The sequence below is a fragment of the Octopus sinensis genome, linkage group LG29, assembly GCF_006345805.1.
Source record: "Octopus sinensis linkage group LG29, ASM634580v1, whole genome shotgun sequence".
NCBI classification, from domain to species: Eukaryota; Metazoa; Mollusca; class Cephalopoda; order Octopoda; family Octopodidae; genus Octopus; species Octopus sinensis.
In genome coordinates this window covers 16,735,563-16,750,260 of record NC_043025.1, presented here as the reverse complement: position 1 = coordinate 16,750,260, position 14,698 = coordinate 16,735,563, and the positions used below count along the sequence as shown (strand labels likewise).

The window sequence follows — 14,698 nt, the reverse complement described above, 5'->3', positions numbered from 1 at the left end:
TGATGTTTATATACATATATATATATATATATGCGAGTGTGTTTATATATATATATATATATATATATATATATATATATATCTTTTACTCTTTTACTTGTTTCAGTCATTTGACTGCGGCCATGCTGGAGCACTGCCTTTAGTCGAGCAAATCGACCCCAGGACTTATTCTATCAGTCTCTTTAGCCGAACCGCTAAGTTATGGCGACGTAAACACACCAGCATTGGTTGTCAAGTGATGTTGGGAGGACAGACAAACACACACATATATATATATACATATACACGACAGGCTTCTTTCAGTTTCCGTCTACCAAATCCACTCACAAGGCATTGGTTGCTCAAGGTGCCACACAGTGGGACTGAACCCGAACCATGTGGTTGGTTAGCAAGCTACTTACCACGCAGCCACTCCTGCGCCTTTATTTATATATATATATATATATATATATATATAAAGTGTGCATGTTTATATCTTTTGAAGCCAAACAAGGCAAGTTATATGAAATAATACAAATTGATGGTTTGTACATTACCTTGTATTTCAATATTTTGGGGGTCAGACCCCTTCTTCAGAGATATAGTGTTGTGATCTGACATGTCTGTTCTGCAATGTGTGTGTTTGCATTGAATACACAGGATAGTGTTTATAGCAGCCAATCATGTGCATGCAGTTTGCTTCTTTTGTTAATATGTGGGTTGGTCTGGCTAATTAAGGTGGTTTCTTTTATCCTCAGGTTGCCAATGTTTCATTCAGTGGCTTCATTGGAAACTTGGATGTCATGGGTGTGGCAGTTCTTATAACTTGCTTTGTTTTGGCTTTAAAAAAACAAATTAATAACATTTATCAGTCAATGCTTCATGCAGACTTTACTAATAGATGTGTTTGTGTGTTTTTAAGCATTATAGTTTTACATCCATTCTCTGGTTTGTGATAGGATGAATGTAAGGTCTTTGCATCAGTTTTTTTCTTATTGTTTTTGTAGTTGAGTGCTTATGTCCTTTTTCCTTCTAACTCCACCACAGCTGTGGGCAATCTGTACTTTATCATTTAGGGGCCTTACTCAGTCTTTGTGGGTGTGACTGAGTGTCACAGTGCAGTGGTTGAGTTGAAGTAAGATCTGAATATATGAGAACAAAGTCAGCTGTGTTACATTAGAAACTTGGTTATAGTGCATGTGGGCCACATGTTTGCTTGTGTGTGTGTGTCTGTGTGTGTATGTGTGTATATATATATGTATATATATATATATATATATATGTATGTATGTATATATGTATGTATGCATATATATATATACATATATATGCATGTCTGTGTATGAGACTTTCAGGAGAGACATTTATTAATTTCAAAGAAGCATAAAGCTTTCATCTCTTTCAAAGTAGGATCCTTTGACTTCTAGCCATTTTATGAAGGTCCCAAGATCTTCAGAAAATAGTAAATTTCCTCGACCAGATCGGATGTCCATCTCCCTTCCCACCACCCTCATTCTCGCTCACCTTTTCTCCACCATTCTTGAACCACTTGTTCTAGCAAAAAAGTTAATCCACGACCAGTCTGGAGCATTTCATAAGGTTTTGCCATGTTTTTGCCCAGTTCAACACCAAACTTCATTGCACAACAATATTTCCAGATTGCCTTCGCGTCTCCTGACTGCATTCTGCTGCAAAACTAGTCAGCCGTGACAAGCAGTGTTTAGTAAAGTTCAAAGTACTATTACAGCCATCTCCTTCAGTCTGGAATAACTAAAGGTGGCAGGTCAGCTTATTAGATGTCTAGCAATGATATACTAAATTTACAATTATCTAGGACAATGGAAATTGTAGCTGTGATACCAGTACCGGGGGCACGTAAGCGAACCATCTGAATGTGGCCGTTGCCAGCGTCGCCCGACTGGCCTCCATGCCGGTGGCACGTAAAATGCACCATCCAATCGTGGCCGTTTGCCAGACTCCCCTGGCACGTAAAAAGCACCCACTACACTCATGGAGTGGTTGGCGTTAGGAAGGGCATCCGGCCGTAGAAACATTGCCAGATCAGACTGGGCCTGGTGCAGCCTTCTGTCTTCCCAGACCCCAGTTGAACCATCCAACCTATGCTAGCATGGAAAGCGGACGCTAAATGATGATGATGATCTAGGACAGTTAAACTGCCGTGCCTGAAAAAGTCTCAAAACTTCTGGAATGCATGTTATAAACTGTTTTTCTCTCTAAAAACAATTGCAAAGAGAGTCAGATGGAACAAGACCAGAAGATAAAGGAGGACGAGGAGGCAGAACTTCCATATTTAGTGCCACAGATCTTTTCCTGAATGACTTGGTCAGTATTATGTGGTCTTGCATTGTCACGTAAGAGCCAACAGTTGACCAGTGATGGGTCCATTTTTCTGCAATGCTTCCAATTATTGACATTACTTCCCTGCTTTAACTGTTTCTTTCTGGTTTAACCCTTCATGATAGACGACACCCAGAATCCTACCCTCACTCCACCCAGGGCAGAACATTTCTCAGGTGCAGTCCTTTTATTAGGTGCTGTTCATTCTCCTTTCCATTGGATGTGATTATAGAGAGCTCACTTGTCGTCACTTGTGAGAGTTCCATCCAGGAACGGTTCTGGTGGCAAGTCTACTCAGAAAGGACGAATAGAGGGCAGGATGAAGCTGAAAAGCATCCAGATGATGGGGAATCCACTGACCCAAGTTTAGAAACCCATTTCTGAGTTCATGAGTGTCTTCTATGACCAAAGTGTGACTTGAATTCAATTTAGTTAATTTTTTGGCTCAAAAAGCAAAAAGCAAGGCCATGTTGGGGGACATGGAGTTATGTACAGGGTGGTGTTCATGCAAAGAGTTCAGGCCACTTGTGGTCAAGGGAGATTTTGAACCGAGCGGTCGTCGGCATCTTCACTATCTCATCCGGCATCTTATTCCACGGATCCGCAACCCGGACGGAGAAAGCCCCTCTCCTTCGATTGAGATGAAATCGTCGCAGATAGAGCTTTTCAGAGTAACCCCGCAGCCTACGCTCTGGAGCAGGAGTGAAGAACAGCTCTTTCGAGAGGTTACACTTTCCGCTTATGATGTTGTGAGCAAGAATGAGATCACAGTTTGCTTTGGATTTTCTTTGATTATGGTTTTCAGAAAATTTTGACAGAATTTGATTGTCTCGATCAAAGGAAGTGTGCACAAGATAAAAAAATTTCCCAAGTAAAACTGGCCAAGTCATCGTTGGCATGGGTGGACACTTAAAACTTCCATTTCCATAGACAGAACAAAATATTCCTGACTGCTTCCATTTTTGAAAAGCTCCTTTTGAATCCAAGCAGCAACCAGTGTCTGATATGGATCTGATCATATAAAAAGGGTAAAAACAGTATAAATTTAACCTCGGTCATTTAAAGTAATCTGCTAAGAAAGACCAAGAACATTAGAATATAAGAATCGATGCTTATTTTGCAAAAAAGTGTTGGAAAAGCACCCTCAAAGTGATCATCACAGAAATGTGACAGGACTTGGTTTCAAACCTTATAAGGTGCAGCCGTGGTTGTGTGGTTAAGAAGCTTCCTTCTTAATCATGTGGTTCTGGGTTCAGTCTTACTGCATGGCAAGGGAATTAGCAACAATGCACCCTTAAATATGGTTTCTGATTACAAATATCTTGGGTCATACATATCATCATCTGGAAAAGATTTTCTAACTAGAAAGGGTATGGCCTGGTCAGCCTGTAAGGACATGCGTAAGATCTGGTTATCAAATCTTCAAAGCCACAGTCGAACCAATTCTACTAAATGGCTTAGAAACCTGGTCGTTATCAAAGAAGTTTGAGAGGTGGTTAGATGGAACTTACACTCACCTCCTTATGAGAGCTCAAAATCTCTCGTGGAAGCGTCATCCAACCAAAATGCAAATATATGGGAAACTACCACCTGTGTCATCTCTTGTGAAAGGTAGGAGAGTCCAGTTTGCTGGACATTGTTATAGAGCTGAAAACGAGGCAATTTCTACTCTTCTCCTCTGGAAGCCATCTGCTCGCGATACCAGAGGGCGCACACTCTCCTACCCTGATGTAATCTCCAGGGATACAGGCATCCAGCAATAGGACCTCCGTAATGCCATGATGGACCGTGAAGTCTGGTGTAGCATGGTAAATTCCATTGTCTCGACCACGGTCGAACAATGATGATGATGACTGCATGGCACCTTGGGCAAGTGTCTTCTATTATAATCCTGAGTTGAGCAAATCCTTGGGAATGGATTTGGCAGTTAGAAAGTGGGAGAAATTTTTGGCTTGTGTGTGTTTGTGAGTAACCTCACCTTGACATCACCTGATGGCTGTAAATATCATCCTCATACTAACAATGTGTTCATTTTCCCTTTTCTATGAAAAATATGTCTGGCCCGGGGGGGGGGGAGCAGAATTATTGCCTTATTTGGAAACTGGTGAATGTCGGTGAGAGGAAGGGCACCCAGCTGTAGAAAACCTGCCTCTGTGGAAAGTTAAAGTTAAAGCATTGATGTTGATGCTGAACATTGTCCCTTTTTGTCTTGTTGAGGATGTGACAACCTCACTAATGCTGGTGCAATGATAAAATGAAGTTAGTCCACTCTGTAAAGTGGTTGATGATGGGAAGGATTAGCCATTGTAGAGAAACCACGTGAAAAGGACATGTATGAGAGAGATTTGACCCTAGGGCCCATTGATAAGGGCAGAGTTGAGGTTAGGAACTGACTTGGGCCAATTAAGATAACAAAAAGACAAATATGCATTGGTTTATCAAGAGGGTATCTGTTTTCCATGTTTGACTGGAGCTGGCAAGGATGGAGAGCTGCACCAGGCTCCAGTGTCTGTTTTGGTTTGGTTCAATGCCCTTTCTAACACCGACCACTCTACAGAATGTAGTAGGTATCTTTTACCTGTCACTGGCACACGTGCCTTTTATGCGTCACCAGCACTGGGCCATGACCATGATTTTCCTTAGCTTGCTGTGTCTTCTAAAGCAAATCACCAGAAGCCTCGGATGCTTGCCATTGACCCTGTGATACTCAACATCTGAAAATCACATTCCACCTCCTTGTCCAGCCAAAAGCAAATCTGCATTAGTCTATTAAGATGGTGGGACACAAAACTCCACTTGTGAAGATCTGTTGAGGCAAGTGAAAATCAAAATCAAAATCGTAATTTATTAACATCAGTGGAATTTGTAGCTGTGATACCAGTGCCGGTAGCACGTAAGAGAACCATCCAAATGTGGCCGTTGCCAGCGCCGCCCTGACTGGCTTCCGTGCCGGTGGCATATAAAAAGCACCATCCGACTGTGGCCGTTGCCAGCTTCGTCTGGTCTCCGTGCTGGTGGCACGTAAAAAGCACCATCCAATCGTGGCCGTTTGCCAGCCTCGTCTGGCATGTAAAAAGCACCCACTACACTCACGGAGTGGTTGGCGTTAGGAAGGGCATCCAGCTGTAGAAACACTGCCAGATCAGACTGGGTCTGGTGCAGCCTTCTGGCTTCCCAGACTCCAGTTGAAACGTCCAACTCATGCTAGCATGGAAAGCGGATGTTAAATGATGATGATGATGAATTCTATATACATTGGTATAATTCAGATGGTATTTGAGACGTTGCTGAACAAAATTATTCGTGTATCAAATTATGGTTGTAATTTTTTATATATGAACACTTTGTAATGAAAAATTTTGTATGAAATAAGCAGGTATTGTTTGGGTTTGTATGGAAAGAATTAACAGATTTTTTAAATGATTTCCTTTGAATTGTAGAGATTAAATGGACCCGAAGTTGAACGGAACTTTTTTGAGTCACAGTTGATAATTTTGGACACTTTGGAACAGGTACTAAACTCGGTAAGTAGTAACATTCCTTTCTCTTTCCGGCCTTTATTGGTATTGTCAAGTTTTTAGTTATGGGTGGTTAAGAAGCTTGCCTCCCAACCATGTGAACTTGGGTTCAGTCCCACTGCATGGTACCTTGGCCAAGTAAGTGTTTTCTATAGCCCCGGGTTGACCAAAGCCTTGGGAATGGATTTGGTAGATGGAAACTAAAAAGAAGCCAGCTGTTTGTGTGAATTCTTGTCTTGACATGATGTGATGGTTGTAAACAAGCATCACCAACATACAAGCAGTGTTGATTGTTTCCAGTCATCTGTGAAGAACATATCTGGCCAAGGAGAAACATTACCTTGGTTGGAAACAGGTGAAGGTTGGTGACAGGAAGGGCACCTGGCCCTAGAAAAATCTGTCTCAACAAATAACTTCTGACCCATGGGGGCATAAAAAAGTGGATGTTAAACAGTGATGATAGTGATGGCATTCTATTTAGTCATCGTGTTCTTCTAGTGTTCAGCCTGTCCTACAGGACTAATTAAGTAACTGCGTAATTAAATTTGATCCCCTTTGATGATTATACTGCATAGTTTCTGTCTACTTAATTCAATTCTGAACAGTATAGAGAAGATACTTGCTCAAGGTATCATACCTTGTTCACCATATGACCATTCCTGTAATTGTTTTGATGATCCAAAGCTGGTCCTCAACCCTCTTAGAACTTTGATTTCTATTTCATTCTACTGGATCCTCCTCATGGCCATATTAAAAAACAATCCTGTTGTCTTTTCTATAATGAAATGTTACTTTTTACTTACTTTTCACTTGTTTCAGTCATTTGACTGCGGACATGCTGGAGCACCGCCTTTAGTCGAGCAAATCGACCCCGGGACTTATTCTTTTTAAGCCCAGTACTTATTATATCGGTCTCTTTTGCCGAACCGCTAAGTGACGGGGATGTAAACACACCAGCATCGGTTATCAAGCGATGTTGTGGGGACAAACACAGACACACAAACATATACACACACATACATATATATATATATACACATATATACGACAGGCTTCTTTCAGTTTCTGTCTACCAAATCCACTCACAAGACATTGGTCGGCCCAAGGCTATAGAAGACACTTGTCCAAGGTGCCACGCAGTGGGACTGAACCCGGAACCATGTGGTTGGTTAGCAAGCTACATTGATTTTTCTGGGTTTTCTTCCCACATGTATGAATGGATGGGTGGGAGTGTGTGTGATAACACCCCACTCCCTCCACCCATGTTCACCGCATTCCCCTCCCCTCTGTCTCCCACTCATGCAAACCCACCCATCCACTCATCATATCCAACCCTCTGCAACACTTCCATTCATGTACTCCTCCCACTATCTTGAGGGTTCACTCCAACACATCTTCACCCCTCCCCCATCTTCTGTCTGTCTCTCTCTCTCTCTCGCCTGTCCTGTCTCTTTTTCCCACTAGGGTAACCATGTACCACCTGTTCCTCTCCCTCTGTTATGATTTAACCTCTCACCACCTGACACAAAGTCACCACCCCTTCCAGTACTATTCCCCACCATCAGTTGAAGGTTCTTGTCTTGTGAGTTTCTTGGTGACCCCACTGGTGTTAAGGTGTAAGAAGCACCCAGTACACTGTGCAAAGTGTTTGGTGTTAGGAAGGGCATCCTGGACATCCAGCCATAGAAACCATACCAGAGTAGATATTAGAGTTTGGGCGTAGCTCTTGTTGAACAGTCTAACCCATGCCAGCACAGAAAATGGAGGAGTGAACGTATGTGACCTTGTAACCCAGCTTCAACTGTATGTGTGTGTGGGGGGGGGGTATCTCCTGCTGTTGTGCATATAATTATTTCAAATTTTTGCCACAAGGGCAACTTGGGAGAGGTGGAGATGAGTTGATTATATTGACCCCAGTGTTCAACTGGTACTTATTTTATCGACCTCGAAAGGATGAAAGGCATAGTCGACCTTGGCGGAATTTGAACTCAGAACGTAGCGATAGGTGAAATACTGCTAAGCATTTCGTCCAGCGTGCTAACCATTCTGCCAGCTCACTGCCTTATGAACATTTTCTCACTGGTGCCTGATCCCAGTGCAGACATGTTCTGAATAAAACCTTTGACAAGCAGCTTTACCTTCTCGCATTTAAACTGGCCTTTTCCAACACAAAACATTCTACCTGTTTTATCTTCCAACTGGCCAGATGCAGCCTCTCACACCTACTCTGTAACCATCATCATTCAACATCTGTTTTCCATGCTGGCAAGGGTTGGGTAGGTTGACCTCAGTTGGCACCAGGCTCCAACCACTTAACAGATCTTACTGGGTGCTTTTTATGTGGCACCAGCACTGGCAGGGTCACCAAGTCACTTGCAAGGCAAAGACCTGTTGGTTGAGAGAACTGGCTGTGTACCAGGTGAGAAGTTAGAACATTATAGAAGGATGGCACAGGAGTGGCTGTGTGGTAAGTAGCTTGTTTACCAACCACATGGTTGGGGATCTCAGATGTTTTTTCGGCTGATGAGTACGAGTCACCTATATTTACTGCAATTTTTGTAGCCTTATTAAAGATGTCTTCGTATGAAACAATTGTACCGAAATATTGATCCATTCTTGTTGCTTTTTTCCTATTTGTAATCACCCCACTTTGTCGTATGGTTAACACCATATAGATTTCTGGTGCATCCAAGTCAAGTACCATATTCATGTGAATTCAACAGAACTCACTTGAATCTTAATTGCTTGTACTTATATATATATATATATATATATATATATACACACACATACACACACACACACACCTGTACCCATGCATCTATTTTCTCTTGTCTCCAGCAACCCAAAGACACAAGCCGATTAGATGAAGCTATGTATGTGAAGCTGCTACTGCCTGAAATTTGTAAAGTAAGTCTTTTCTTTAATATTCATGATGTTGTTGTTGTTGTTTAGCTTCAAGTCAGGAGGCCCTGATGGAGCAAACTTAATCAAGTATTGTAACCCCCAGGGCTTGAGAAAATGGGAAAATAAAAGTGTAATTCAAGGGAGATTTGGCTTGTTATTGCCGGTGGCACGTAAAAAACACCCACTACACTTGCGGAGTAGTTGGCGTTAGGAAGGGCATCCAGCTGTAGAAGCACTGCCAGATCAAACTGGAGCCTGGTGCAGCCCCTGGCTTCCCAGACCCCGGTCAAACCGTCCAACCTGTGCTAGCACGGAAAACGGACGTTAAAAGATGATGATTTCTGACATGGCTTCCTTGTTACATATTGACTCTAGAAGATAGCATAGAAACCCTTCATGTTTTTTGGGAAGAGGGTCAGTAAAGTACCTTTCATGTAGTGGGGGTCACTGTAATTGTCTTGCTTCCCTCTCCTGGTCTTGTGCCAAAATTTGTAGCCAGAGCATCAGGAAAAAATGCTTGATTTGTGGTATTTGCCCTGGCTCTTACCATTCTGGGTTCAAATTCTGCTGAGGTCAACTTTGCCTAGCATACCAGAGAAAATGTTTTGTGGCATTTAGTTCATATTTATGTTCAGTGTTCAAATTCTGCTGAGGTGGACTTTGATTTTCACCCTTTCAGGGTCAATAAATTAAATACCTATTTCTTTACTACCCACAAGGGGCTAAACGCAGAGAGGACAAACAAGGACAGACAAATGGATTAAGTCGATTATATCGACCCCAGTGCGTAACTGGTACTTATCTAATCGACCCCGAAAGGATGAAAGGCAAAATCGACCTCGGCGGAATTTGAACTCAGAACGTAGCGGCAGATGAAATACCGCTAAGCATTTCGCCCGGCATGCTAATGATTCTGCCAGCCTGGTGCCTTAATTAAATAAAATACCAGTTATGTACTGGGGCTGATGTAATGGACTTAATCCCTTCCCCCAAATTTGAGGCCTTGTGCTTCCAGCTGAAAGGATTATTATTATTATTGAAGGCAGTGAGCTGGCAGAGTTGTTAGCACACTGGACAAAATGCTTTGTGGTATTTTGACTGTCGCCCCGTTCTAAGTTCAAATTCCGCTGAGGTCGACTTTGCCTATCATCCTTTTGGAGTTGATAAAATAAGTACCAGTTATGCACTGGGGAGGTCGATGTAATCGACTCATTCCCTCCCGCAAAACTGCTGCTCTTGTGGCAAAATTTGAAACCATTATTATTATTATTATTATTATTGCTGTTGTTGCTGTTGTCCTTATTATTTCCTATCTTTTTCAGTGTCTTAACTGGTCCACAGAAACCACGCCCCTTGCCCTACAGCTGAAAACCTTAGCTTCCAAAGTCTTATATGCTCTCAGTCAAAATAACTTCACAGCTGTCTTTCACAGAATTTCAGCACGGTATGTCTTTCTTTCTTTCTTTCTTTTCCTTTCTTTCTTCTTCGTCTTCTTCTTTTCCTCCTCCTCGTCCTCCTCCTTCTTCTCCTTCTCTGGTGATGACATGGTGGTGGTGATATAGTTTGGAGTGGTGTGTATTTTGCTTTGGTCTGGTGTGTTGTAATCTGCTTCGGTTGCCTTGTGATGCGCCTTGCTCTCCACTCAGATTTACAAGGGCTTCATCTATCCAACCAAGCTATTGCTTCCAGTAAAGGTCGTGTAACAGCCAACCCAGCTCTGAAGGTTATCTATCTATTTATCCTCTCTCTGTCCAGCTATCACTCAGTCAGTCTGTCTACTCTCTCTCTCGCTGTCTGTCTATCTATTGGCAGACGTAAAGAACAAGGACTGCCCCCCCCCCCTTTTTTAAAGAATCCGCCATTTTCGAGTACAGATATTCTGATTCTGCAAAAAAAAACCCCCAGCATTTTAAAATTTTAATTCCCCCAGCAATGATAGTTAAAGTTAAAATTTTAAAATGCCATTTTTTTTTTTTTTTTTTTTTTGCAAAATCAGAATCTCCATACTCGAAAATGGGGGATTCTGTAAAAAAAAAAAAAACAAAATGGGGTGCGCTCCACATTCTTTATGTTTGCCCTATCCATCTACCTATCCATCTACCTGTCTTTCTGCCTGTTCATCCGACCATCCACTCATCCATCTCTTTCTCTCGTGCTTACATCTATTTATTCCTATGTCTGGTTGCCTCCTTCTCTCCCTCCCCTGTTGTCTCTGTCTGTTCCCCCCCCCGCCTCCCACTATTCCCTCTGCCTTCACTCATGTTTCTCCTTATTTCCCATTTCAGATTAACGACCTTATCAACGTGTAGTGAGGACCAGTCAGATCTCTCAGATTTGGACTTGATACAACACATAAATGTTGACATGATACGACTTATTAAGTTGTTAAACGGTAACGTCACATGCTTCAAACATTGATTAAATTCTTCAACACATCATCATCATCTGATTTTCATGCTGGCTTGAGTCAGTTTGATTGGAGCTGGCAATCCACAGGGCTGTATTGAGCTCAAATGTCTGTTTTGGCACGGTTCCTATGGCTGGATGCCCTTCCTAAATTCAACCATTCTACAAAATGTACTGGATACTTTTTTTTTGTGGCACCAGCACCAGTGGGGTTGCCAAGTAAGTTGCAAAAAGGTACAGTAGAGCGGGGAAAGGAAAAAGGTTCTCGTGGCTAAGTGTAGGAGGGAGGAGCTGGCTCGTCGCAGAGCTGCATTGAACTTCAGTGTCACCTTTCGTATGGTTTCTCTAGATGGATGCCCTTCCTAACATCAACCATTTTACAGTGACATCAGTGGTGGTGGTGGTGGGGTGCTGAGTAACTTGCAAGACAAGAAAATACAGTAGAGGGAAAGGAAAAGGATAATAAAGGAAACGAAAGAGTTTGCATGACTAAGTGTGAGAGGGAGGGATATTGAGAGGTGGGGAGAATTTTGAGGGGCTAAAAGGTATGACAGGGGACTGTCTAAGTTGTCTTGCTATAGAGGAGATACATGGCTACCCAGCATTTTATAGGGGTGGCTGGAAGTGGCTGGAAAGAAGATAGATGTGGTAGTGAGTGGATGCCAGAGCATCTCAAGACACAAGGTGACATGAGGGGAGAGATGGAGAGAAACTGAGGAAGAAGTGAATGATGTGAAGGATAAACAAAGGTGGAAGTTTGGGAAATATCATTATAGTGTGTGGGTAGGGTGAGAGGGGTGGGATAGAAGTGGCTGGGGGGGAGGAACAGGAATGAAATTGTTAACCCTTTAACATCTAAATTAACCCTTTAGTGTTTAAACTGGCCCAATATATTCTACATGTTTTATATTCAAACTGGCGATGTCTAGCCTCTCACACCTACCCTACAATGCCATTCTAAAAATAAGTAATCACATCATTGAAACCTCAAAGCTGTAAGATGATCCAGGATTAATTCAAAACAATTTGAGTGAAAAAGTATTATATTTAACAGAGTAATCTGAACACTAAAGGGTTAATCTGTCAAATCTAATCCTTATTTATCCACATTGTTTAGAATTAATTGTGTATTATCTAGTAGCATTGGGATTTCAATGATTTGTGTTTATTCTGAGAGTGACATTGTAAGGTAGGTACGAGAGGCTGGATCTGGCCAGTTTGAACTTAGAACAGGCAGAATATTTGGGTCGGACGTGGCCAGTTTACTTGCTAAAGTGCAAACCGTTTAACATTCCGGTTACTCTATCAGATGTAATGCTGCACAACAAAAACCTGCTTGGTTCCCTCTCTCCTCCTGTCATGCTTTAACCCCTCGTCTCCTGACATTTAAGCATTCACCCCTCACCCCCTGGATTTTGTGCTCTTGCAAGCCACACGGTGGTCTCGCCAGTGCTGCTTTCACAGAAAAAAAGTACTCAGTCCGCACTATCAAGTGGTTGACATCGGGAAGAGCATCCAGCTGTAGAAACCATGCCAAAGATGACACCGAAGCATGATAAAGGTTTGGGATCTGTCAACAAAATGTCCAACCATGCCAGCATGAAAGACATGTTAACCTTTTTGTTACTAACCCAGCCAAAACCGGCTCTGGCTCTGTAGTACAAATGTCTTGTTTTCATAAGTTTTGAATTAAAATATTCCACCAAGCCTTAGTCACAATTTACGTTCCTAACACTAGCTGAATGATAACTAAGTTATTTTACTAAATTCTTTTTTATGTTTAAAATAATTGAAAGAAACACAGAGCATCTCAACAGAAATACAGTAACGAAAGGGTTAAATGATGATGATGATGATGATGATGATACACTATGCATTAATTAAATTGAATATGTTACACATTTATTTCTGTTTCCCTCTGTTTGTATCACATTTAGTGAACAACAGTATCCTTAGTTACAGTTCTTTAGTTTATTTCTGCCAAGGGAGTATCTGTAACTTCGTGCAGAACAAAAATTACAAGGGACTTAGTTTGAAAGTACCAGTTTTATTTTTTTGTTTTGTTTTTTTGTTGAATCCTTATATCTCTTGCCTATGTGCCTTGTTGAAAAGATACACATATACATGCATGTGCACACAAACACATATGTACATGCATACACACACACACATAGGCACAGGAGTGGCTGTGTGGTAAGAAGCTTGCTTACCAACCACATGGTGCCGGGTTCAGTCCCACTGCATGGCACCTTGGGCAAGTGTCTTCTGCTATAGCCTTGGGCTGACCAAAGCCTTGTGAGTGGATTTGGTAGACGGAAACTGAAAGAAGTCCGTCGTATATATGTATATGTATATATGTGTGTGTGGAGGTGCAATGGCCCAGTGGTTAGGGCAGCGGACTCGTGGTCATAGGATTGCGGTTTTGATTCTCAGACCGGGCGTTGTGAGTGTTTATTGAGCGAAAATACCTAAAAGCTCCACGAGGCTCCGGCAGGGGATGGTGGTGATCCCTCCTGTACTCTTTCACCACAACTTTCTCTCACTCTTACTTCCTGTTTCTGTTGTACCTGTATTTCAAGGGGCCGGCCTTGTCACTCTCTGTGTCACGCTGAATATCCCCGAGAACTACGTTAAGGGTACACGTGTCTGTGGAGTGCTCAGCCACTTACACGTTAATTTCACGAGCAGGCTGTTCCGTTGATTCGGATCAACCGGAACCCTCGTCATCGTAACTGACAGAGTGCTTCTAAAAAAAATATATATATGTGTTTGTGTGTCTGTGTTTGTCCCCTAGCATTGCTTGACAACCGATGCTGATGTGTTTATGTCCCCGTTACTTAGCAGTTCGGCAAAAGGGACCGATAGAATAAGTACTGGGCTTACAAAAAAGAATAAGTCCCGGGGTCGAGTTGCTCGATTAAAGGCGGTGCTCCAGCATGGCCACAGTCAACTGACTGAAACAAGTAAAAGAGTAAAAATAGTATACATGCATACACACATACATACCGCAGACACATGGCCTAGCTCTCCGTCAGTTATGATGGTGGGTGCATCCAGCTGATCCGTCTGATCAATGGAACAGCTTGCTCATGAAATTAACTGCAGGCGGCTGAGCACTCCACAGACACGGGTACTCTTATTGTAGTTCTCAGGGAGATTCACCATGACATAGAGTGTGATGGGGGTGGCCCTTTCAAATACAGGTACAACTCATTTTTGCCAGTTGAATGGAGGGGATCAATGAGAAATGAAGTGTCTTGCTCAAGGACACAAAATCTGCTGCCAGGAATTGAACTCATGATCTTATGATTGTAAACTGAATATCCTCGCCTCAAAGCCACATGCCTTCACAACCAGACACATACTCTTTTACTTGTTTCAGTCATTTGACTGCGGCCATGTTGGAGCACCACCTTTAATCGAGCAAATCGACCCCGGGACTTATTCTATCGGTCTCTTTTTTGCTGAACCGCTAAGGACGGGACATAAACACACCAGCATCGGTTGTCAAGCAATGCTAGGGGAACAAA

General features: G+C 42.3%; 1 protein-coding gene across 1 annotated transcript in view; it reads left to right on the top strand.

Moving 5' to 3' along the window:
* Positions 1-14,698, top strand: part of LOC115226056 (neurofibromin-like) — a 99,735-nt gene that overhangs the window by 35,320 nt on the left and 49,717 nt on the right. The window contains exons 3-6 of the mRNA XM_029797028.2: positions 5,778-5,861; positions 8,697-8,765; positions 10,085-10,206; positions 11,048-11,154. Coding sequence (XP_029652888.1) covers positions 5,778-5,861; positions 8,697-8,765; positions 10,085-10,206; positions 11,048-11,154 — 382 coding nt within the window. The remainder of the gene's footprint in view (positions 1-5,777; positions 5,862-8,696; positions 8,766-10,084; positions 10,207-11,047; positions 11,155-14,698) is intronic.